We start from the raw sequence: 25,136 nt of genomic DNA on the forward strand, positions 1-25,136 counted from the left end.
TGGGTGTGGCCTTGACCCACCTTTCCCTAATGAAGTCAGCTAGCTCCTTGGTGGCCACAGGACCCTGCTTCACACAGTGGTAGAGGACCTCAAAGCCATGGTTTTTGTCGCCCTGTAAGGGATGAGAGGAGATGCCGAAGTCAGAGAAGGGCTTTTAGGTTGCCTAGCAACAACGACCAGCCTTGGAGACCAAGGAGCCAAATGGCTGCAAGAGATGGAGAGAGACCTAACCAATCAGCAGGCTCCGTTTTCCCAGCAGCTCGAGGGAAGCATCCCTGAGACCTCTGCCTCCTGGGTCTCTGTGTGGCCGGAGATCCACTTAATGTGTCTTCCTCTTCGTCTTCCATCTCATTTTCTGAGTCAGAGTCTCTTACTGAGCCTGAAACCCGTAAAGTCCCAGAGATCCATCTCCGCCCGACTGCCCAGTCCTGGGGTTCTCCCGGGTCCTGCTTTTTATGTGGCTGCTGGGACCTTGAAATCAAATCCTGATGCTTGCCATGAGAAGCACTTTTCCTACCAAAGCCAAGAGTGGGGCAAACCCACGCCAGCCTCCTGCCCTTCTGTCCCAGCCGCCATCCCTCACTCTAGAGTCATTGTTATCAGGGGCTCCCGCTGTCCATCAGCTGCCGACACCTCAAAAGTCCTCAGGGTATTTCTGCCCCCAGCTTCCCAACGGACCATTCCACAGCCCCCGGGCTCTGCAGAGCTCCAGCCTCCCCACAGGCCATGGTCTGCTCCTCTACCCCATATTCTCTCTCTTCCAACTGAAGTGTGCTGGGCCGCGCATAGCAGGGGCTGCACCTCTCTGAGCCTTAGTTGCGGCATGTGAAAAACAGGGGCGACGGTAGCAGCTGCCACACAATGGCTTTATGAGTGAGATGTGTCTGGCACTCTGCTAGACACGAAGGCCTTCGGGGTGATAATGAGGGCTCCACACACAGCTCCCACTGAGCCCCTGCTGCTGCTGGGGATCCTCGGGTGAGGCTGCACCAGGCACTGCCGCCCAGGGCATTATCTGGGGAGAACGTGGAGCCACCCACTGGCCCGGCTCCCAGACCTGGCAAGTCCTCAGCACTGTCCGCCTCCACGGAGCGGGCGGGCGGGCAGCAAGGGTCTGAGGAGGGACTTCCAGGGCCCGTGTCTCTGGTCGGAGCTCCTGGGTGACAGCCAAAGGACATTCCCCCACGGTTTGACACCCTCTGCTGCTTAATCGTCGACATGGTTCCCCAGTGCCGTCTAGGCTTCTGACCTGGACTTACCTCAAGGGAACCGGGTACCCCTAATACCAGTCAGCACTGAGCTCTGAGGGAGGAGCTGGGGCGTGGCTCATGGGCGGAGCCCCTGCCTATTGCATGGGAGGCCCTGCGCTCTATCTCCAGCAGAGCAAAACCAGAAAAGGATCCCAATATATCAGCCCCAGACCTGTGACCCACAGGATGCGACTCTTGTTCAATTCCTGTCCTAGGCACACTGAGGCCGGCTGGTCAGCCTCTTCCTAGGGAGAACCTCTGAGCCCGTGGGATCCTGAATCAAAGGTCTGAGCCCAGCTCAGCCGTGCTATCTTGGGGTACGCATGGGAGGGAAGTTGGGGTGGCTTCTATTTTTTCCTCACTCATTGATTTCTCCTTCCCCCGTTTTCACACCTCGTGGAACATAAAACACTGACAACCCACCCACGGAGGTGCTACTGCCACCACTCCCGACCGCGGGTGTCTCTTGGACCGTCGCTGCAGGTCAGAGGACAACACCTCCAGGGGGACACCTGCCAGTCAGAGGCCATGGAAGAATCTGAATCTTAGGGAGAAGCCTGAGCCCTGCGGGTGGCAAGGGATGGTGGGCCCTTTAAGAAAGCAGAGGCAAGTTAAGAAGAGCCCCAACTGGGGAGGGAGTGGGGATTGTTGCTAGGGGCAACGGATTGCTTAGCAACCAGCTACCACTTTGCAAGCTGTGGGCCTACCAAGGAGGAAGGGGCCTTTTAGCCTGGTGTCTCCCTGACTCTAGGCTCCTCTTCCTGGGCTGCTTCTACAGCCTTGATGCCTCTCCAGTTCCCTGGTCAGACCAGCCCGGAGGAGACCTTGGCCCTTGACTGACACCCAGTGTCACACCTCTCAGACGATTCAGGATATTTCCCGAGGTTGTAATGGCATTTGCACATCCTGAAGAGCAGCCTTCAGGGCTGCAGCAAACTGGGCTGTGGGCTGCCCGGGGCAGGCTGAGCTGCAGGATCAGGCTGGAAGTAGCTGTCTCAGGGCTCAGACCCAGCTTTGTGACAGCCTCTCATTCCCAGACCTGGTTTGCAGCAGGCCTAGATGGCCAAGGTGCAGAGGACAGGAGAGAGTCAATTTACCCCTCACACACCCCAGGTTCCCGAGATGGAAATAAACAAGGAATTCCCTGCTGGATTGGCCTCTACCTGGGAAATTTGCTCTGACCCCAGGTGCAAGGCCAGACTATTCTGACATGTCGTCTGTGGAAACGTGTTCCTCGATAGCCCAGGCTGGCTGGGAGCTGTCATTCTCCTGCCTTAGACCCCTCCGTCTGTCATGCCAGGTGTGTATCCCCATAGCCAGTTTTGTACTGCTGTACTGTGTGAGTGTCCTCTGGGCTGAGTGCATTGATCTGTTCTTTGCTTAGGGTCAAGGCAACCCACGATTCAACCTCTGCATTCCAACCGCCTAGCCTCCCTTGAGCATAAAAATCCATCTAGCCCTTTGTGAGCCCCCCCGAAATGACTGCAAAGAACAAAATAGAAGAATCAGTAGGTCTTACCCAAAAATGCTCCCCAAAATAGGACATCCTGGTGGCCTCTGTCCTGAGTCTGTCTGAAAAGAGAGGTAGGGTGGAAGGCCTGGGCTGTCACCAAGGGTCGGAGCAGGGGACTCCAGTCACCCACACCCACACACACCCCCACACCCACGCACCCACACACACGCGCACACGCACACACACACACACACACACACACACACACACACGCATGCGCACACATGCACACATGCACACACACACACATGCACACACACACACGCACACACACGCACACACACACACACACACAGGAGGACTAAGGACATGAGGGCCCAGGCCCTGGAGCAGGCCCCAGCCTTGGTCCTGTAGCCTTAGGCAACAGGGACATACCTGTGCCAGTCTCAGGGGCCTGGGATGGGACAGGGGGACGGAAGCTGGAGGAGAGGGAGCAGGTGGAGTTTTAAAGCAAGGACTTGTGGGGCCAAAGTGGTATTGGACAAACTGAATTCTAGACAATGGTTCTGGGCCATTTCAGATGTAGGGAAACTGAGTTACGTCCCAAGAGAAGAAGCTACTTGCCAAGGTCAGATGGCAGGAAGGGATAGTGGATTTTGTCTCTAAAACACCGCGGTGATTTCTGTGGGAATAGTCTAGGCACGGTGAGCCTGGGAGGGCGTGGTTCCCCTGGGCGTCATGGTCAGTTCCCACATCAGGAACCATGAATACTAACCACTGCGCAGAAGCCACTGTTCACCTGCTTCCAAGTCACTCAGCGTTGTGCCTCAGTTTCTCCATCTGTAGGAGACAGAACACCCAGAAAAGGTTTAGCCAGAGACTCCAGGTCACTTGGTATAGGGTGGGGCCAAGCAGCAGCAGAAGGATGTGTGGAATCCTGGGTGCAGGGAGGTCGACTGTCACAGGAGCCTGTTCTCATTCATACTTTATGAGCTGCTGGGCTATGTGGCGACAGCTGGAGTCCAGGAGGCCCAGCGACAGATGAGACGGGGCAGCTGACCACAGGACCACAGGACTGGACCTCCTGGGCCCCACCAGGAGGGACTCACTCACCCCTTAGCCTCAGTGTGCCTAACATTGAAATTAGCTATCGTTTTCTCTCTCTCTCTCTCTCTCTCTCTCTCTCTCTCTCTCTCTCTCTCTCTCTCTCTCTCTCTCTCTCTCTCTCTCTGTAGTCCAACTGGCCTGGAACTCTGGATCCTCCTGAGGACTCAGCCACATGTCACTCACCTGACTGGAGCTGACGGGGAGCAAGGGGGACTGGGCAAGGCTCCCCTGGCTCAGCCTAGAGAGGCAGTGTGTCCCAGATACAGGAAGTACGCTGGGGACTTCAGGTCAACAGGAGGGATCTGGCAGCTGGGGTCCTCCAGCAAATTAGGAGTCCACTGGGAAAATGATGATTTCATTTTCAAACGGACGCCTTCCAGCCTTGATTGGGCAACGCCTCTCTTGTGCCAAGACAGGCTGGCACTCCAGGGGGAAAGCCACACATGTCTGTATTGTGAGGGTTTGTTTGGTTGGTTTTTTTAAGCACAGCCATATTCTGTATCCCAGGCTGATTGCTAACTCAGGGTCATTCTCCTGCCTCAGTCTCCCAAGTATTAGGGTGACAGCCTAGAGCATTACACCCACCTTTCCACATATATCCCAGTGTCTAGCTGGGATCAGGCAGCCTATTTGAACCCCTAAAGAACCCCGAGGGACAAGGACTCTACACCAATGTGGCAGCTTCATCCTTATATGAAGTAAAATCCATGCCTCCAGTGCACCAAGCCCTCCTGCACAAGTGCTTGGGGACCATACTAGGGAAATGGCAGTCGTCTTGTCAGGCCAGATAAATGCCACCAGGTTCAAGAGGCTCTTGGGCAACAGTCTCCTGGAAGCCATCAATGTCCCCAGAGCTCATGTTAGGCAGCACCCTGCCCCCCCACTTAAAAGCCACTCTGGGGGGGCACACTCATGCTGTTTCTGAGCCCACCTGGCCAGACACCAGCTATCAGGGCCAAAACGGCCACCCAGCAGCCCTTGATGAGCCACAGCCTGCACCCAGGTCAGGCCAACGAGAGAGCGGCCAGAGGTGGCGCCAAGGATAGGCCCAGACACCACCACCTGGCCAGGAAGTTGACAGCGGCCAACTGACCCACAGACAGACCGTTGGCCCCAGACCCGGAGCCACAGCTGTGAGATACCTTCCTGTTCTGAGGAGACAAAGATTGGGGTTAAACTCACCGATGGGCACTGAGAGGAGTGGGGCCCCTGAAGGATGGAGTACGCACTGGGAGGCTGGGACCCATGACACTTCCGCCAATACTAACTGGAGGCCTCTCTGTCTGGGGGAAGGACAGGAAGCCTGGCCCGCCCTGCCTGCCACCCAACCGTCACCTCCCCGCCCAGCATCCCTGGGACCTCCCCATAGTCACAGGGCAGCCACACAGAAGGGGGAGGGGAGGGAGCAGTCTGGGGCGATATGATCATTACCAGAGAGAGAAACACTAACTCAGACACCCACAGGGCCTTTACCTTGGCCCAAGCTGGGTCAGTATGCCCATGAGGGGAAACTGAGGCTTGGAGACAGGTAAAGCCTCACCCTGAGAAAGGGAAACTCAAATATTCTTTATAACTACTTTAGGATCAACAGATTAAAGTTTGCTTCTTGACATGGTCTCATGTAGCCCAGGTTGGCCTCAAAATTCACTATGTAGCAGAGGTTGACCTCAAATTTTTGATCTTCCTGCCTCCTCTTCTGGGTACTGGGGTGACAGTGTGCACCACCATGCTCGGCTTTGGTTTGTAAATATCAGGTACTACAAAGTGTCTCTCGGCCCCATGTTCTTGGGGTATTGTTTTTTTAAACCCATGTGATTTGGAAAGAAGTTAAAATACCAATAGAGGCCTCTGAAAAATATTTTAGCATAAGACAGTTTACCTAATGTAACCCAGGGTTTTCTGGCCTCTACACTACTAATATAAGGTCCAAGGGACAGTCACTTGCCCAGAGGCACACAGCAAACACCCTATCTCTTGACAGTGAGTCCCCAAAACCTAAGGCTTGGGCGTGAGAACAGCACCAGGGAACTGAGTCAGGCAAGACCAGCAGAGAGCGGCACTCTGGGGCTTGGGTACAGGCTGGCTGTGCCCACCACCACTGATCCCTTGTGTGACCTCCCCCCCCCCCGCCGCCCACCAGCAGGAGATCCATGGGGAAACTGAGGCCTCTGTGCAAGCCTTCCACTGAGTCATTTCATTTATCACACATACTTTGAGCACCACTGTGTCCCCAAGTCCGTGGGGTGCTGGTGACTCTGGTCACACCCTTCAAAGACATCCTACAACCTCATTGGCTGTGACCCCATTTAATGAATGCAGTATCATAATTACTATCACAGGAGTGGGTGTTTACAGCGTGCCCTCACTCCCACAGCCACCTCTGATCTTCCTACAGGGTTTCGGTCCCTTCCACAGAAGGCTCAGTCAGTCCAGTCTGAGCATTCAAAGTTGGGGGTGTCAGGCCTCCTGCCTGGGACTCACCCTACTGTCCTGCCAGAGGCAGGGGCTAAGACCTGACCTGGGACTCTGCCCAGGAACCAGCCCGGGAACCCTGTTGTAGGTGATGGTATGTGGGTCAGGGTGTGACCTGGACAGCCGCATGGGTGGGACCAGGGTGACAAAGTCCTGGTCTTGATTGGAGGTAGGTCTATCTTAGGTCATATAGAAACTGTCCTCTCCTGGCCTTAGGTCCCCCGGCTCTGCCCCAGGCTAGATTGTACCCATCAATCAAAATCATGGTTTGTTTTGTTTATGCTTTTTATGAGGCAGCATCTATGTAGCCCTGGCTGGCCTCAAGCTGCAGACGGTCCAGCCTCAGCCACCAGAGGATTGGAAAGACTACACCAGGCTCAACTCGTTTTAAGAGTGCTGAAAACGGGAGTCTGCCCTAACATCTGATTGTGGTCCCCATCTGGAGAAAATGGGGCACAGGTGCTGGGAATTTGAGACAGACAGTCTGGCCTCCTCAACCTCTATGTTCCGAAGACGAGACTAAGGGTCAGGGAGGTGCTGTCACCTGCCCAAGGTCACTAAGAAGCAGGCCCCGCGATGCTGAGGGCAAGTGGAGGGGTAGCCACCCCCAACCTCTGCACCCCATCCTCATTCACCTAGACTAATTTTGTCCCTCGGAGCAGATGCCAGCCACCCCCACCCCCCCGCCCCGCAGGCTCCAGGCCTCTCCGGGCCCCGCTCACTAGGGAGGGATCCCGCACTCCATCCTCCAGATACCACGCAATCCCACCACATTCGCCCAGCAGAGCCCCCACCTGCCTACCAACCCCAGGGCGGGTGCAAAGGGAGGAAGGAGACCCCCGTTGCCAGGCGAGGATGGGGGGCAGCGAGGGAGGCGGCCCCCAGCTTAGGGCCAGGGAGCTGAAGGCTGGAGACCCGGAAGAGCAATTGGGGGTCCTGGGGGGGGGGGGTCCCAGCCTTCCAGCCCGGGATTGAGAGATGCAATGGAGCGGCGCCCCGCCTTCTGCAGCCGGTACCTGCGCTCGGGCCGGGTCAGGATGGAGGCTGTGTCCCTGCCCCGCACCCCCGCCCCGCACCCGCGCCCCGCATCCGCGCCCCGCGCGGGGGGACACTCACCGCCTCTCACGGCGCCACCTGCGCGCTCCAGACCCGCGTCCCGCCCTCCCCGCGCGCTGCGGAGCGCGCCGCTGGCCCCGGCCATGGGTGTGGTCAGGAGGAGCTCCGCCCCACGGTGCTTCATAAACCCTGCACTGGTTGGCTGAGCCCGGACATTCACCCGCAGGCTATTTGCATATTTTAAAGCGACAGGGGAATCTCCTTGCTCTCTGCACCGGGTCCCGCGGGAGGCAGGAAGGGAAGGAGGGGGATAGATTTTATTGAGTACCCACTGCGTACACGGCTCTTTGGGGAACCCCTCCGAGGCTGTGAGTGAGGTGACATTTAATATTGAGCCTCATTTTACAAACAAAGGCACCAAGGAACGTGGCTAGGAATTGCTTTGGAGATCAGACAGCAGCTCCGGTCCATCCATTCACGTGACAGGCCGTTTATTCGTTCAGGCTGTGTGCTGGTGATGAAACCAGGCTGCCCCAGCACCAAGTGAGAGCCGCAGACCCACTCCTCTCCCGTGTGACAACTTTGAGAGACTTATCAACTCCCTGGCCTGGGCTCCGTTTCAGCCTTCCGTTCAGGGACACAAGGCAGCATGGCGATCCTCAGGACTACTGAGCCACCTGGCCCCCTGCCCCAGAAGCACCTCCAAGGAAGTGGGACCACCAGTCTGGGGACAATCAGAAAGCTAAGTGGCCCTGCTCTCCAGCACATGCCCTGCAGCCTTGTACCCCAGACACCCCCGTTTGGGCATTTTCCTGTGATGGGGATCAAATCTGGGTCCACCCCAGACTGAGGCTGCCGCACTTCTTACTTGAACCATCTACTGCATCTACTGCACCTCTGCCCCAAATGATGTTGGGTTCTGATGACAACCACTCACATCTAAACACCAGCTTCAGGGCCTGCGTGCGAGAGGGCTCAGTGGGCAAGGATGCTTGCAGCAAAGCCTGCGTTTGTTGAGGGAGTCCTGAAAATTATCTTCTGACCTGTGGAATGTGCGCACTACCAATCAATCAATTAATCAATTTATTCAGCCGGGCGGTGGTGGCACATGCCTTTAATCCCAGCACTTGGGAGGCAGAGGCAGGTGGATTTCTGAGTTCGAGGCCAGCCTGGTCTATAGGGTGAGTTCCAGGACAGCCAGGGCTACACAGAGAAACCCTGTCTCAAAAAACCAATAATAATAATAATAATAATAAATAAATTTATTCATCAATTCAAGCAATAAAGATTAAACATTTGGATAGGCCCCACACCCAGCTGGCCAGTGACCATCTGCTACAAGGTAAGATTGCCCACTCTGCACATATGAACTCACTCTGTTCCCATTTTCCACATGTCCTTTTGCTTCCCCAAGAGCCCTGGAGTCACCTTTGGGTTCTGGGATTTGAGAATGGTAAGAACAGCACCTCTCCTCCCTCTCTCCCTCGCTCTCTCCGTCTTTCTCTTTCCCCTATAGATGTGTGTGTGTGCGAGTATGCATGTGTGTGTGTGTGCGCGAGTGTGCATGTGTGTGTGTGCGAGTGTGCATGTGTGTGGGTGTGCGTGTGTGCGAGTATGTGTGCGAGTATGTGTGCGTGTGTGCACGAGTGTGCAAGTGTGCGTGTGTGTGAGTGTGTGTGTGTGTGCGCGAGTGTGCGTGTGTGCATGTGTGTGGGTGTGCGTATGTGCGAGTGTGCGTGTGTGCGAGTATGTGTGCGTGTGTGTGCACGAGTGTGCAAGTGTGCGTGTGCATCACACCATTGCCGCGTCCTGAGCTGGAGCAGGCTGGGTTCCAGGGCTGAAGCCAGGCCATCAGAGTCGATGGCTTGGGCTTTGACGTGTGATCACTCTCACCTGCCATTTCCTGGACCTAGGCAGGTGCTGGCCTAGAACTCAGGACTTGCTACTTCAGTTTCCCAGACCCTTCCAGGGGTGTGCGCCCCACGGCAGCCCTCATCCTCGACATAACTAAGTCGTATCTCTGTGTATAAGGACACGGGAGATTGGAGAAAGTCTCCCCTAGTGTGGACTATCAGGAGGAAAAGTGTGATTGTGTGTGTGTGTGTACCATTTATACACACATCTCAACTGGTGACTATTCGCTGGCTTTGTGTCAACATGACACAAGGTAGAGTCATCTAGCGAGAAAGGTGCCTCGGTTGAGATCCAGCTTCATGAGATCCGGCTATAAGGCATTTTCTCCGTTAGTGATTGATGGGGGACGCACAGCCATTGCGGGTGGGGCCATCCCTGGGCTGGTGGCCTGGGTTCTATAAAAAAGCAGGCTGAGCAGGCCACGGGGAGCAAGCCAGTAGGCAGCACCCTCCCCTCCATGGCCTCCGCATCAGCTCTGCCTCAGGTCCTGCCCTGTGTGAGCTCCTGTCCTGACTTCCTTCGGTGCTGAGCTACTGACTACCAGAGCACTTCCCACTCGGATCCCAGCACTTCAGGGGCTAGCCTGGGCTTCCATATTGAAAACTTCTGGGAGCTGGGGCGATGGCTCAGAGGTTAAGAACGCTGACTGCTTTTCCAGAGGTCCTGAGTTCAATTCCCAGCAACTACAAGGTGACTCACAACCATCTGTAATGGGATCCGATGCCCTCTTCTGGTGTGTCTGAAGACAGCGATGGTGTATTCACATATTAAACAAGAACAACAAAAGTTCTGGGAGGCCCCTGTTCTTGAGAATTTGGTCATCACCAACGGGTTGAGTCCACCAATAACTCTCAGCTACTATGCTGAGAAATGATGGACACATTAGGAGGTGCGGCTTCAGTTGGAGGGAGGGGTCACCTCTCCCCTTCTTGGGCTCTGAGTGGTGAGGGGGGCCAGGAGATTTGCTCTCCCATGATGACAAACTATCTGGGTGACCCTGGTCTGAGCCCAAGACGCACTCCAGGCCGTGCCCAGTCGCCATGCAGGAATCTCCCAACGTTTTGTGGGTTTTTTGGGGTGTGGGGTGGGGTGGGGGAATAAGGTGGGATTGGGGTGTCTGCGCACACTCAGATGATGTTCTACGCTGAGCCACGCCCCCATCCCACCAGCTCCCCTTCTGATTGGTCATCTTCTCGTCTGGTTCCAAAGCCGCCTGGTACGCTCGGGAAGGTTATCCAGCCTGGGCTCTGTCCTTCTCACCCGGGAACCGTGAAGATGTGGTGCCTCACACAGCTGTCAAACGAGGTGTCACCCACATTCCCACACGCGACCCTCCGTGCAAACCTGGGCTAGCGGTGCGTTCAGAGAGGAAGGCAAAGCTCAGAGACTGCAGCTAAGACCCGGGAGGCGACACTGCAGCCTCGGGAACGCGCCAGTGCGGGGAAGGCAAGGCGCAGCCCCTGGTCTACAGCGCGAGTCCCCCGAAGGCTCCTCCCCGTCCCCACCCCCTCCGCACGCGCGTGCACGTATTTATCGTCTTCCTTCCCCCCCCACCCCCCCGCCATCCCCCTCAGTGCTGGGATTACAGAGCTGAGCCACTTTTTTTTTTTTTTAAGATTTTATTTATTTTATGCTTGTAAGTACACTGTCGTTGTCTTCAGACACACCAGGAGAGCTTCGGATCCCATTGTGAGCCACCGTGTGGTTGCTGGAAATTGAACTCAGGACCTCTGGAAGAGCAGTCATAACCACTGAACGTTCACATTATCTCCAGCACCAGAAGAGCAGTATTTTGTTTGTTTGTTTGTTTGTTTGGTTGGTTGGTTTTTTGTTTTGTTTTGTTTTTTTAAGCAGGGTTCTGGGAATCGAACTCAAGGCAAATGCCACTTTTGATGTTTTTCTTTTTCCTTTTCTTTTTTAAAATTCAGACAGTCTTACCAGGTAGCCCGGTCTGGCCTCAATGTCAACCTCCTTCTACCCCAGCATCCTGGAAACTGTGAAGGTACTTGGCCCCACCCCTGGCTAAGACTGGATCTCCGCCTCTGCACCCGTCCCTCCCCACCCCTCCCAGTTCCTCCCCGCCCCTCCCCGCCCCCAGTCCCTGCCCCTTCCCGCCCTGCTCTGTGCCAGTTCCTCTCACCACCCTTCTCCAACCATGGCCTCCCTCCATGCCCGCCCCTCCCAACCCCAACCGGGATTCCTAGCAGCCCTGACTGTCAGCCGGGCCCTGGGCTACCTGGTGTCCACCCTGAGTCCTGAGTCCTGAGTCCCTGCTGAGCTGCCGCAGGCGTGTGCCATGGAAATCAGGTGCCAAGTTAGGCCACTTGCTCAATGTTACACGATGGCACTGTAGTGACACGCATATAAGTGTTGATAGAGTCATCTGAATGGCAGCCTCAGGACCCTGAGCCCTTCTGTGTCTTCCCTAGAACAGTTCTCAGGAGGAAGGACTACAAGCCTTTACCCAGTCCTTGGTCATCTGTTAGCTCAGGGGGGCTGGAGAGATGGCTCAGCGGTTAAGAGCACTGACTACTCTTCCAGAGGTCCTGAGTTCAAATCCCAGCAACCACATGGTGGCTCACAACCATCTGTAATAGGATCTGATCTGACTCCCTCTTCTGGAGTGTCTGAAGACAGCTACACAGCTACAGTATGCTTATATACATAAAATAAATAAATCTTTTTTTTTTTTTTTTTTTTTTTAAGATTTGGTTTTTTCGAGACAGGGTTTCTCTGTGTAGCCCTGGCTGTCCTGGAACTCACTCTGTAGACCAGGCTGGCCTCGAACTCAGAAATCCGCCTGCTTCTGCCTCCCAGAGTGCTGGGATTACAGGCATGTGCCGCCACCGCCTGGCATAAATAAATCTTTAAGAAAAAATAAAGAAGCCGTAGCAGAGTGGCTGGTGGGAGATGTCCACACACCGCCATTTGTTTGCAGCCCCGGGGAGGGCACTGAGCCCCATCCTAGCGGGGGCGCCCTCACTTCTCCTCACTTCTCCTCACTTCTATGGAGTCCTTTGGGGTGCTGCTATCCAGGACAGCTAGGAGGAATCTCTGGCCACATGGCAAAATGGCCTCGGCCTGATCTGTTCCCAGCCACCTGAATCCACTCTCCATCAGGGTAGATTGCAGAGCACCCACATTCTCCTCAGCACCCCAAGCCCATCTCAGTCTGGTCAGGAAATGTTTTCTGCCTCTCCATGACACCATTTAGGGGAGAGCGCCCACTCTGGGTCGACATCCCACCAACCCGAGCCATGGCTGAGAGGACAAGGCAGGCCTGCCACCTCCCTGCTCGTCAGGGTCCCCTGAGCGTCCACCTGGGTGCCTTCTCCTTCACTTCTTCCCCAGGGGCCCGTCAAGGACTGCACTCCTGGAAGTTTCTAGAGTGAGAACACAAGGTGGGGCAGACAGTGTGCTTACCAGTTCATTTCAGCAGTGGCAGATGCCTTGCATGTCAGTCTGAGAAGGTAGTGTGGGAAAATAGAAACGGAGGCCTTGTGGACTGTAAAGGCCTGGTGTCTCATCCTCAGGACAGGAACCTGGTCCAGGACAAGGAGGGAGTGTGGTGCGTTACCATTGTATGTGGATTGTGCCAGGTTACCCTTCCCAAAGTAGGCATCCCTTGAGGAAGAAGGGATTCTGTCAAAACTGCCTTCAATGTCTCCCCTGGAAGCTAAAGCCATGTCTGACTCAGTTTCTCGCAGAATCACTCTTCATTTTCTGGATCCTGAGCAGATTGGCTTTGAAAGGGAAGGCCACAGAAGAGGTAGAAACGGACAGAGATGAATTCTGGTCATCTGTCCACGTTTCCCACATAGGCTCTTCTTTGTATCCATGGGCTGTAGCACAGCTGCTAAATCCACTCTCCACCCCGGGTGACTCAGGATCAATGTTGTGTGCAGGAATAACAGGCAGGTAATCCGATCTCAACACTTTGTGCAGTTACCCCGCCCCCCCGCCCCCCAACAGCTGGAGTGGGGCTATTGTCTGTCTCCTTAAAGTCCCATTAGGAGCCCTCTTCTCTAAAGGAATTAGTGAGAGGTTTGATTGGTTAGGGCTCAGGCACTGGCAGCCCGCCCCAAGGAGAGATTTCTTTATTTACTGATAGGAGAGCTGCTTTTGGTTAGTGCTGTGTACCGAGCTAGATGTGGGCGTCTCTGTTGAGTTCTGCTCAGCAGAGACAGCTTTAGAGAGCTCTCACCATTTAAGTCTCCTGCATGGGCGTGCCCCTTCCCAGAGTGAGGCTGGGCTGTTTCTATTTCCCATTGCGACAATTCAACAACCCCATCTTCATGCCAAAGCTAGACACTTCTCACATTGTTTGTAATGTCCTGTTGTTTGTAGCATCAAAAAGAAAACAAAACAAAACCAAAAAAAAAAAAAAAAAAACAAAACCAAAAAATGAAAGTCTGGCTGCTTCTCCCAAGACCTGCTGCCTCTCAGGTCTGGTCTGTAGGGTGCAGCCTCAAGTGTCCCCAGAGCTCCACCTACTGGTACTTGTCCCTTCTTGTGGTCCTTGGGGAGGCAGGAGGCAGGAGGCAGGGCCTGTGTTACTGCTGACAAACAGAAGCACAGTGAAGGGCATAGCTATGGGAAGACATGGCTCTGCCCTGGCTGATCTGGGGTCAGGGCCAGTGGCCCAGAAGAGAGCTGTCCTGTGTGAGGAGAAGGTGCGGGTCCGAGTCCAGTTCCTGATCCTCAGAATTCGTGAGTCTATCCCTCCTTGTCTTATGCTGCTAATTTGGGAGCTGTCTATTTGACTGTAGTAACTGACCACTTGCACCCACACTCTGTCTCCAACAGGCAGAGAAGATTCCATGGAAGACCCAAGTCACCTCACACTGGTTTGCTGACCATGGCTCTACAGTGTCCTCCCGTCAGCTCTGTCCTTATGACCACCTCTGCCTCCCCCCACCCCCAGCTGCCTTGGGCTATTCTGTTCTCAGAGTGTTTGCACTGGCTTGTCCTCTGTAGGAGATGCTGTTCTCTAAGACCCACAGATAACTCACAGTCTTCAAATGTCAGCTCCCCTATGGGTCCTTCCTAGCCCCACCTTGCTAACTCCTCCCACTGTCCTAGAACACACGACTCTCAGCAACCAGGAGAGCAGGGGTTTGCCCCGTGATTTGTTTTTCTCCTCTGCTCTCCGTCTCAGGCCAGAGCATGTCTGATGCACAGCCCAGCCTCTGGTCTTCCAGTCCCTAGAACTGGTAAGTTTATGAGCCAGTGATTTTCACAGGGAGATGAAGGCCACGACTGAGGGGTCCCTTCAGGTTCTGCAATATTCATGTCTGACGGGAGGTCTTCATGGAGGGCTCGCACTGTGTGACAGAAAGGTTACCTTCAGAAATCAGTCCTTAACATCAGATCGTGTAGACAAACCAATAGTCCTGGCACTAGCCTGTGATAGTTGAAGTTTGCTGTAGGACCCTTTGGTCAATGACTCAACAGGTTGTAACCCATTCCTGTTACTGGAGGTGTCACTTGGTGGCGCAAGGTGTCTAGTTGGAGCCTTGTCTCCTCTGTTAGGTTTTGGCTCCTTATGGATTCCTTGCATATATGTATAGGAAGCTTCTAGAGTAGCCGAATTCTGTATAGTTTTTTTGTTTAATTTTCTATATTCTTTGTTTACATTCCAAATCCATATAGTTTTTTTTAAAGGGCCTTTACTATTTGTTGTCACTCCCCGTATTTCCTTTTTTGTTTTTTTTTTTTGTTTGTTTGTTTGTTTTTGTTTTTTGTTTTTTTTGGGTTTTTTTTGTTGTTGTTTTCGGTTTTTTTGTTTGTTTGTTTGCTTGCTTTTTGTTTTTTGTTTTTTGGTTTGTTTTTTTTTTTTTTTGGTTTTTTGGATTTGGTTTTTCCGAGACAGGGTTTCTCTGTATAGCTCCGGCTGTCCTGGAACTCGCTCTGTAGACCAGGCTGGCCTCAAACTCAGAAATTCACCTGCCTCTGCCTCCCAAGTGCTGGGATTACAGGTGTGCACCACCACAGCCTGGCTCCTTATTTCCTTTTTACCTAGGCCTGCATGCTAGGGCTGTGGGCGCTTGCAAAGGAAACTGACCCTCTACATTATCAGGTATGAATCCCTGGCCCCATCCCAATGGGTGGCCTGGATACCATGGAGAGTCTCATCAACTGCAGTCAACATCGTGTCGATGAATATAATAGGAGGGGCAGGCAATGGGGCCTGAAAGCGGTGAGGGGGGTGGAACCCGAGCTTTTCTTTCTCTCTTTATAACACTATGCACTACTTCCTCTTCCTTGGGAGATATTCTTCTCCCCGCTGGTTTTGTTCTTTCTTTCTATTGAATTTATTCTTCATTTACATTTTAAATGTTATGCCCCTTCCCGGTTCCCCCCTCCATCCCCCCACCCCCTTCCTCCAAGAATATGCTCCTCTACCGAACCCACTCCCATCTACCCTGCCTCGATTTCCCCCCACTGGGGCCTCTATTGAGCCTTCACAGGACCAAGGGCCTCTCCTCCCACTGATGCCCAACAAGGCATTCCTCTGCCACTCTTGGCTGGAACCATGTGTGCCCCTTGGTTGATGGCTTAGCCCCTAGGAGCCCTGGGGCGTCTGGTTGGCCGATATTCTTCCCATGGGGCTGAACCCCGCTGTCCCCCCTCCCCCAGCTCCTCGAGTCTGCCCTCCAACTCCTCCATTGTCCACACTGGTTTCTTTCAAGATAGTAATCCTGTGTGGTTACTCAGATTGTAGTTCTCATTTCAGATCCTTAAACACAAACATCCTTAAAAGGGAACACAATAAAATAGTTGTGGTATTGGGTCTGGGTTTGCCAATGCACGATGATTTTTTCCTTTGCTTCATCAGGCCAGTTTGGGGGGCCACTTATTGCCAGGCCTGCGGGGCTGCAGAGGATCTGAACCATCACCTGACTGCCCTCAGTGCTCCCTTTGAAGGCCATGCAGGTAGATCCACTGCAGACTCAATGTTGACAGTGCTTTGCCCAGGCCCCAGGACGGTGGGCACTGCAGTCTGCAGCAGGCTTGCATCGAGCAGAAGCTGCCACTGCAGTCTGCGGCAGGCTTGCATCGAGCACAAGCATAGCGCCGTTGTGTGCTCACTGCATGTCACTGCAGTGGTGCTAGCACAGCTGTCCTGTGGTTCACTGGCAAGACTTTTTTATTGGTTTTTGTTTTTTTGTTTGTTTGTTTATTTGTTTCTTTGATTTTTGCAAACTCTTAGTATGGAATTTGGGCACTAAAGGGAAGGGAGGAGGCAGAAAGAAGGCTCTGGGTGACCCTAGGCCTCAATAATGGATGAAGATCTCTATTACGATGCCCAGAGAATAAACATCCCCAGAAGAGGACGCTGGGACACCTGCCTGTGGCATTCATGTCTGGGCTGTAAATGTGTGCATCATCATAAAAAGAAGAAATTTCCCCTCTGCTTGATCAGGTATGACCCCATGGGTCCCTTACAAGGAGCAGCCAGTGTGGGTGACCTGGATACAACAGAGATTAATCCATTCCAGTCAACATCATGTGGATGAATCTGATAGGAGGCGCAGGTAATGGAGTTTGGAATTAGTGAAGAGGTTGGACAGAGGGGATGGGACCTGTTAGGAATGCTCAGAGCCCAGCAGGGAGAAAAATCAGCTTCCAGGGAGGGCTCCATCCTAATGGAGGAGGGGTGGCATGCTTAGGTTCATTGTCACTGGGTCCCCAGCGTTGTCACTTGTTTAGTTCTCTTAGGCATAGGAGACCTGTACTCCCTGGAGCAGCCTCTCCTAGGCCTTAATCAAACCACATCATTTTATTTTTATGTTTACACCTAAATTTTGTAGACATGCACAGCAAAACAAATACACACACACACACACACACACACACACACACGCATGCACACACTCACATAGCAACACAAACTCAAACACGTGCATGTGCGCACACACATATGCACATGCACGCGCACTTGAACACACACAGACATGCACACTGGTGTTTTGCCGATGTGCATTTTTGATGTACCATGTGGGATAGAATCGAGTGCTTGATCCCTGGAACTGGAGCTATCCACAGTTGTGAGCTGCCACGTGGGTGCTAGCAATCAAAACTGAGTGCTCTAGAAACAAAACTAGAGCTGTTAACTGCCAACCCACCTGTCTGGATTTGTCTTAATATATATGTCGTTAATACTAGCATACAACACTGGAAAATTTATCATAAGTTAAATCGTCAACTTTAATGCAAAAAAATTCACTAAGAAATCTTAGATCAATATGACCCGTGTTTGTTAATGGATCAAACAAAGACATTTTGGACTGGAACTCTGACCTTGTACCCCTGTACTTACCATATGTACATGTGTGTACACTGATACACACGTGAAGGACAGAGACGGACATTGTCTTCCTCTCACCTCCCTGTGTCCCACACATGTGCTAAGTGTGTGGTGGTCAGAGGGTTCACTCGCCACCTGACAGTTGTCTTCTGCCGCATTGTGGGCTCTGGGGACTGAACTCAGGCCGGCAGGCCTCCCTGTGGGTTGCACCCCATGGTCCCACAGTTTTGGAGACATGTTCACTCACCCAAATCCCTGGTGTGTTCGATTTATTCTCTTGGAGCACAGTGACTCTCAAGACTTGCAGGCAAGTAAGAGTTGGGGATCCCCTGTTCCCCACTGCTGCACTCAGGTTTTCAGGGCGAGTGTTTTACTAGCTGAGTTTCCCCGCCCAGGCCCCCATTCTTTTTTCCTAGTTTTATACCGTCCTGGGTTAGGAAGGGGGCAGTGACTCAGCAGCAGATTCTCCGCAGTCCATGGGCCTCTGGGACATTTTTAGTTCTAAGGGGCTAATCAGTCTTTACATTGGAGCTTCATATAATAACGAGAATAAATTATAAACTATAGCTTAAAGATATTCTTTTGCTTATTGAATGTCTTCTTTGAACACACTGAATTGTCCAAGTGTAGATTTTCATTCCGTCTGTCACTTATTCCCTGCACAGAACTTAGACATCTCCTGTGTAGCACACACTCCATCTCTCCAGCTCTTCCCATTTTTATCCCTCCATGTTGCTCTGCCCAGCCAAGCTGCCTTACATTCTATAAAGTTAAATATTAAATTAAATGAACCATACTCATTGGTTCCATTTTGCTTAAAGCCTTTTGAATATCAAGCATCAGAGCTAGGATGGCATAGGTATCACCTTGTCAGGATATTTCCCCAATTTGGGGGTGAGTCCAGGGGCACCATGAGGTCCTGCTCTGTGCCAGTTAGTGTCCAGATTACCATGGATACTGTATCTATTACCTAAGGACTAGGTTGTGCTCCTGCTGGTACAGGTATAGAAACACTACTCCTGGGCATAAAAAATGAAATGGGGAAATAAAAAAACCTGAAGAGCAGGGCGGCCGACTCGTGTGGTATGTGAGGCCATAACTTGAAGCCACGTGTTTAGTGGGTGAAATCATTCCCCAGCTAAAAGGAGAAAGCTGGCGTTAGGGCAGGATGGGCTGAGAGGTGGGGGCTCCTCCACAACCAGTGGTTCCTCTCTGTGGTCCTCAGTTTCTTTTTCTATTTGTCTTTGTTTGTACCTTCTTCACACCCAGGGTCTTCACATACAGGGTCTGACCAGGCTGGCCTAGAACAGCCCATGCTCCTGCCTCTCCTTCTAGAGGGGCTAGGATCACGGGCGAGCATGAACCACCACACCCATCACCTAATTACTATTTGGAAGCAGAATCCAGAATATGCTGATGACTGACTGAAAGCAGTTGATCTGACAGTTGCCGATACAAGAGCTGCAGGAGCCTCCTCCGACAGCCCTGACCCAGACCCAGGCCCACAGATGTAAGCTGGTCCCAATGCAAAGGCCAGCTGGGAGTTAACAGCATCTCACAGCTCACCCTCTAGGCGGATGGTCCAGTGTCTGTAGGAGGAGCTCACAAGACAAATTCCCTCCCCCAAGTAGTGATGGGCTGGGGTGTGGCTCGGGGATGGAGCCCCTACCTAGAGCCCCCAGTGAGGAACTGTGGGGGTGTGGCCTAGGGCTACAGCACTTGCCTCTGCTCAGAAGGGCCTGGTGTCCAAACACACTGCAAAGAAAAAAAAAGTATAGGTGGTCCTAGGATGTATCACAGGTTGACTGGACTCCAGCTACAGTCTAACAGGGAATACCAGGAGAACTGGAGGTTACTAGTTGGCTCAGACACTGCTGAGAGGCACATCCCAGGATGCCCAAGGGCCACAGGCTTCAGAGGGAAGGCAAGGTATATAACTTCCAGCCAGAATCCTCAGTGTAAGCAAGCAGCACGGTGCCATCCGTCAGGCTGCCACTTCACACTGGAGTGTGAAGTTACTTGGGAAGAGACAGAAGCCGGGGTTCAGCAGATGTCGTCACAGGAAGGCAGAAGGAGCCCTAAGTGCATCAATGTCTGGCACTCTTAGAGGACACAAGGCGGCTTGAATGGAGGCACACTCCTGTGTTTACAGCACTTGATCCAGGACCTCAAACACACAGGGCAAATAGTTTCCCAAGACTGACCGCACACTGGAGATGCTAAGGCAGGAGTGTCTAGCAGTTCAGGACAGCAGGGCTACTCATCAAGACCCTGTGTCAAATAAGGCCATAATGCAGAATACACAGACATGGAGACTGCTGGGATGAGACCTGAACCAAAGGCCGCCCAAGTTCCAGATCCGGAGGAGGCAGGATGGAGTCCCCTGGAGCCTCTCAAGACTGTAGTCTCCAGGATTTGGGGCTTCAGGCCTCCAGAGCCAGAAAATCCCATTCCTGCTGTTTTAAGACAGCTGGCTGTGGCCACTTCAAACAACCCAGCTCTGCCTCTAGGTGCCCAAGAGGAGACGCGGGCTGAACTACACGCAGTGGTGCTGGGGTGCTGACAGCAAGCCCTGCGTGCTGCTGGCCTCCTGCCTCCCCAGGCTGGCTCCGAACAGGCCATTCTTCCTTCCTGAGGCCACTCTCGCCGGCTGAGGGATCTGGTTCCCTGGAGACTGCACCCCTCCAAGCAGGAGCTAGGCCGCCCTATCATGTGACACCCATCTTTCAGGGCAGCTCTCCCGGCCTGGGGTCTACCCGCACGTGTCCCCATGCTAGCATCTGTTTGTCTGTCTCTTTCTCAAAAAGGTCTCATGTAGCTCAGGCTGGGCCCCAACTCACCATGCAGCTGAGGCTAACCTTCAAGGCCCAGACTTTCTTCCTGCCTAAATGTTAAAGCGGGCTTATGTGGTGCTGAGATAGAGCTCAGGGTTCTATGTACACTAGAAAAGCCTTTCACCAACTGAATCCCAGCCCTGCTCTACCTGTCTTCTTTGAGGCAGAGTTTCTGTAGCCCAGGATGGTCTAGAATGCCTTCATCTTCCTAGGTCCTTTTCCTCAATGCTAGGATGACGGGTCTGTGTCCCCCACATCCTTCTTTCCAAACAAAGGACCCCACCTCAGGGTCTGCTACGCGGTTACCATATGGCCACGAGGGAGGTAAATGACACTCAGCCAAAACAAAGGCACACTGCCACAGTCTCACAGACAGCCTGGACAGGACTGACATGATCAGCACCATTTTTGTCTGCCACTACTTGAAGCAAGGTCCTCCAGGGTCAGGACAACCATCCATACAGCAAAGAAAGAACCTGTCCCAAGCACCTGAGAGTGGGGAGACCCAGAAACCCGCAAGTCAACATGGGCGTTTGGGACAGGGAGGTGGGGAAGCATCCAGAGCTGGGCACAGCTGCAGGGACCGAGGCACAGAGGGATCATGGGGGCAGGGGCCACCTGAGGGCAGGGCCACAGGCCACCTGGGGTTAGTTTGGGAACAGGGCTTCCAGTTTGGTATGAGAGGAGCTAAAGCAGGAATGGTCAGATTCTGAGGCCCCATAAATGTAGGAAAGAGCTTAGACTGTCTCAGTGCCATAATGGGACATTGTGGGCACAGATGGGGGTCTGGGGGTTGCAGGGTCCCAGGTAGTAGACTCTGCAGGTGTCAGGGGAGCTTACAGTGGCTCTACCAGACCTATGACAAGCAGGCAGGCTCTGGCTGCATGTGGGAGTCAGGGGACAGCCCTGTGTGCAGCCAGGTTCTGGAACATTTCCAGGTGCCCCATGGGCTGCAAAATAAAGGCAAAGGACACCAGGAAGCAGGCAGGTCCCATGCACAGGACATACACAGCTGTAGACCTTTCTAGAATTTCCATAGACCATCTGTCACTAGGCCTCACCATGGAAGGTACCAACATCCTTCCTTCTCCTTAGAGTTGGTGAGACAGCTACTCTAACTCAAGCAGCAAGGCCTCAGAAAAGACAGGAAAGCGCTCACACCGACCTTTTACTATTGAAACAGGGTCTTCCTGTGGAGCCCAGAGTGACCTTAGGGACCTAATCCTCCTGCCTCAGAGTGACTGGGTATCCTAATCTGCCTTCAAGAGCAGTTGATTTATAGCCTAGGAGGAAAGAACAGAATGAGGCCCTGTGGTTGGAACCATCTAAGGCCCCAGGGTGGTAGGATTACCAGGGATCTAGTGGGTTTCTCCAGCCTAACAGTACAGCCTGAGTCAGCTCTCCTGTGAGAATCTACCCACCCACCCAGTGACGTCACACCATGGGACTATCTTACATAGGCTGCTATGGGAATGAAGCAGCCACTCAAAAAATACTGGCCTGGAACTGGAGAGATGGCTCAGAGGTTAAGAGCACTGACTGCTCTTCCAGGGGTCGTGAGTTCAATTCCCAGCAACTACATGGTGGCTCACTGCCATCTGTAATGGGATCCGATGCCCTTTTCTGGTGTGTCTGAAGATAGCTACAGTGTACTTCCATACAAATAAGAAATTTTTAAAAAAGAAATACTGACCTGGACCCCCACAGGTCAAGAATCCCCCGTGGAAATGCCTGGAACCACAGCATTTTAGAGTTTGGATCCTTTTGGCTTTTAGAACACTTACAAAACAGGAGATGTAATTGCCCGCAGTTACATCAAACAGATTACCTGGACAGGAACACCTGCTAGTCAAGGTCTCAAAGTTTTGTTTTGTTTTTTGGTGTGGGGGGGGTGGTTTTGTTTTTTGTTTTTTGTTTTTGTTTTTGTTTTTTGTTGTTTTTGTTTTTTTTTCTGAGGCAGGGTTTCTCTGTGTAGCCCTGGCTGTCCTAGAACTCACTCTATAGACCAGGCTGGCCTCAAACTCAGAAATCTATCTGCCTCTGCCTCCCAAGTGCTGGGATTAAAGGCATGTGCCTCCACCACCCGGCTCAAGGTCTCAAAGTTTAATGAACTCCCAATATATATAGGCAGGGGGGAAAGACTGGAAGCTTCTCAGCAGAATCAGTTCAGTTGCTCCGCAGGTAGCTAGTGTTTCTTGGGAAACTTCAGGTCTTTGAAGAACAATGGGCTTCACCTTGGTCTGAGCGCTCCACCCTAGGTGGAGGGGATTATGGCTGACACAGGAGTTCCCACTTAAAGACTGGGAGAGGAACTTCACCTTGGTTGATGTCACGTTCCTGCCAGGTGGCATGGCACCCCAATAAGACTCTCTACAAGGAGATGGGCACAGTAATGTATGCCTGTGATCCCAGGCATGGGAAACTGAGTCAGGGGGACTGAAGACTATAAGTTCCAGGCCAACCTGTGTTTCAAGAAGAAAAAAGAAGTCATGGTGAAGATTTCACTCAAGTAGAAACCAAAGGGCTCGCACATGAGCCCTGCGGTCCACTGGTCAGCCCTCCCACCATCACAGCCCCAGGGAGACACTTTCCAACAGTTTCCACTGTCTCTCTTTGAATGGCAAAGAGAATCGAAGACTCCATGGGAGGAATCTTCCAAACATGGCACCATGTGAGTAACTCAGAAAGTTCCAGGTTTGGGAGAACTTAGGAGTTTACATTTAGGGATGATCTACTGCTGTAGCAGAGCCCTTGCCCAGCACGTGGGGGCGCCAGGTTTGGTCTCAAGAGTAAAAATAAAAACCCAAACAATGACACCAATAAAATGGCATGAAGCCAACACTTCTGAACCAGTCTCCTCAAAAGTCCACAGGGCCCTGGCTCCACATTTAGGACCAAGCACGGCCTCTGTGACCTGTGAGAAGGATTCTAACGTGGGAACCAGTACAGTATGACCTGCCCTTGCGGATACCTTTGGTGACAGTCACCACCCAACCCCCTGGAAATCCATCTACATGGGGGCTCAGCACTCACGTCACCAAGGAAGCCCAGGCCCTAGGGTCAGCATGGGCAGGTGGTGTAGACAGAATGTCTCTCATGAGCATCAGTTGCTGCCCCTGGGCTGACTCTGTCCTCAGGGGACAACATCACCCCAGAACGTATGGGTGTCAATGGCTCTTCACCGGCGAAGGCTGGGATACTCAGGTTCCACAATGCACAGCACTGCCCATTATAGAGCATGGCATGTCCCCAGAACACACCGCTCAGAGGCAGAGAAGCAGCTTCAACAGAAGTGACTGTCACACAACTCCGGGTTGTGTGACAGTCCTTCCGAAGCGCCGAGTGGGCGGGGCGCCTCGAGGTCACGCCCCTCCTGATGACCTGTGGGAATACTCACCCTGGATTGTCTTTCCCTTTGCCAAGTGTTCTACACCTGAGAAGGGCGGGTGCCAAGGAAGCCACGCCCCTCTCCAATAGTATTTAGCACACTCAGAGGGGTGCCCGACTTCTTGAAGCTACTCCTGCAGGACAATGGCCGATTCTTCAGAGCGGGGCACAGGGTGAGTCCGGAGCGCAGCTGGGCGGAATTTAGGGGTGCTTGCGGCTTGACCAAGACCAGATCCTGGGCTGACAGGCAGTCGAGCTGGAAAACATCTTAAGAGTGACTGCCCGAATCCCTCCCAGACTGAAAGGCTTCTGTTCTGTGAGCGCGTCCGTGAGCTGGGGTCCTAGGTGCAGCCCAGAATCGGGGTTATGCTGGCAGCAGGTGGCTTGGCCTCAGAGCGCCTGGCTTTCACACCCACTCAAACTCCTCTGCTTTGTGTTAGGCATTTTCTGGCATAGTTTTGAGACAGGGTGTCTTGTAGCCCAAACTCACTTTGAACACAATGAAATAAAAACATAAGCTTGAATTCCGAATCCTCCAATCCCTCCTGAGTCGTGGGATTGCCCCCTCCAGCTGTGGCAGCATGGGATGCATCTGTGTTAAGAGTAAATATTGTAGCTCCGATTGTTCCTTGGAATTCAGGTTTCCTTATTTCCTGAAAGGAATTTTGTGACATGATAAAGATTCGGGAGTTACAAAATAATTCCTTGAGAGTAACACCTGGGATGGTTGACACTAGTGGCGCCCACACGTGCTCAGCGAAGAGCGAAGCCTGCCTGTGGGTGCCTGCCTGCGTGAGAGTGGAGGGGTGCAGAGTTCAAGGACAGCCTGGCTGGCCTCCCTAAGACCCTAACTCAGCAGCAGCAACAGCAACAGCAACAACAAAATATGTATTTTTTAAATTTTTGTCAGTTGAGACAAGGTCTTACTTTGTCGCCCTGGCTGTCCTGGAGCTTCCCATGTGGACCAGGCTGGCCTCGAACTCACAAAGAACCACCCATCTTTGCCTCCCAATTGCTGGAACTAAAGGCATGGGCTGCCATGCCTGGCCACTAGCTAATTTTTAATTGAACATGCTGGCACACACCATTAATCCCAGTGCTCAAGAGGCAGAGGCAGGCAGATATCTGGTTTCCAGGTCAGCCTGGTCTACAGAGAGAGTTCTAGAACAGCCAGGGCTACACAGAGAGGCCCTGGCTCAAAAACTAAACAATGAAAAAAATATTTTTGAAAAATAGTGGAATGATTTAACAAAGGAGTAGAGGAAGAGATCCAAGGGACAATGGGCATTGCAGAGTCTGGCTTCTGAGGGTTCCTGGACACCTGTGTGTGTGTGTGTGTGTGTGTGTGTGAG

The 25,136-nt window shown here is 52.8% G+C and overlaps 1 protein-coding gene and 1 long non-coding RNA gene across 6 annotated transcripts in view; both read right to left on the reverse strand.

Annotated features, from left to right (window-relative positions):
- Fcho1 (FCH and mu domain containing endocytic adaptor 1) overlaps window positions 1-7,471 on the reverse strand; it is a 17,327-nt gene extending 9,856 nt beyond the window's left edge. For 2 of the 5 annotated variants that reach the window (XM_052162050.1, XM_052162054.1), the window contains exons 1-4: window positions 4,993-5,114; window positions 3,479-3,543; window positions 2,770-2,822; window positions 21-112 (exon numbers count right to left, since the gene is read on the reverse strand). In XM_052162050.1, coding sequence (XP_052018010.1) covers window positions 21-112; window positions 2,770-2,796 — 119 coding nt within the window. In that variant the 5' untranslated portion in view covers window positions 2,797-2,822; window positions 3,479-3,543; window positions 4,993-5,114. Of the gene's footprint in view, window positions 1-20; window positions 113-2,769; window positions 2,823-3,478; window positions 3,544-4,992; window positions 5,115-7,398 lie in introns of those variants that run through there. The other 3 variants (XM_052162053.1, XM_052162051.1, XM_052162052.1) reach the window with 3 other exon arrangements.
- A 15,014-nt stretch (window positions 7,472-22,485) lies between these two features.
- Window positions 22,486-25,114, reverse strand: LOC127668763 (uncharacterized). Its single transcript, XR_007974198.1, has 2 exons — window positions 23,795-25,114; window positions 22,486-22,859 (listed from the first exon to the last, which is right to left on the reverse strand). It is a non-coding gene; the product is annotated as an uncharacterized LOC127668763 (long non-coding RNA).
- Window positions 25,115-25,136: the final 22 nt, after the last annotated feature.

Source organism: Apodemus sylvaticus, chromosome 18 (assembly GCF_947179515.1).
Source record: "Apodemus sylvaticus chromosome 18, mApoSyl1.1, whole genome shotgun sequence".
In the NCBI taxonomy this organism is placed as follows: domain Eukaryota; kingdom Metazoa; phylum Chordata; class Mammalia; order Rodentia; family Muridae; genus Apodemus; species Apodemus sylvaticus.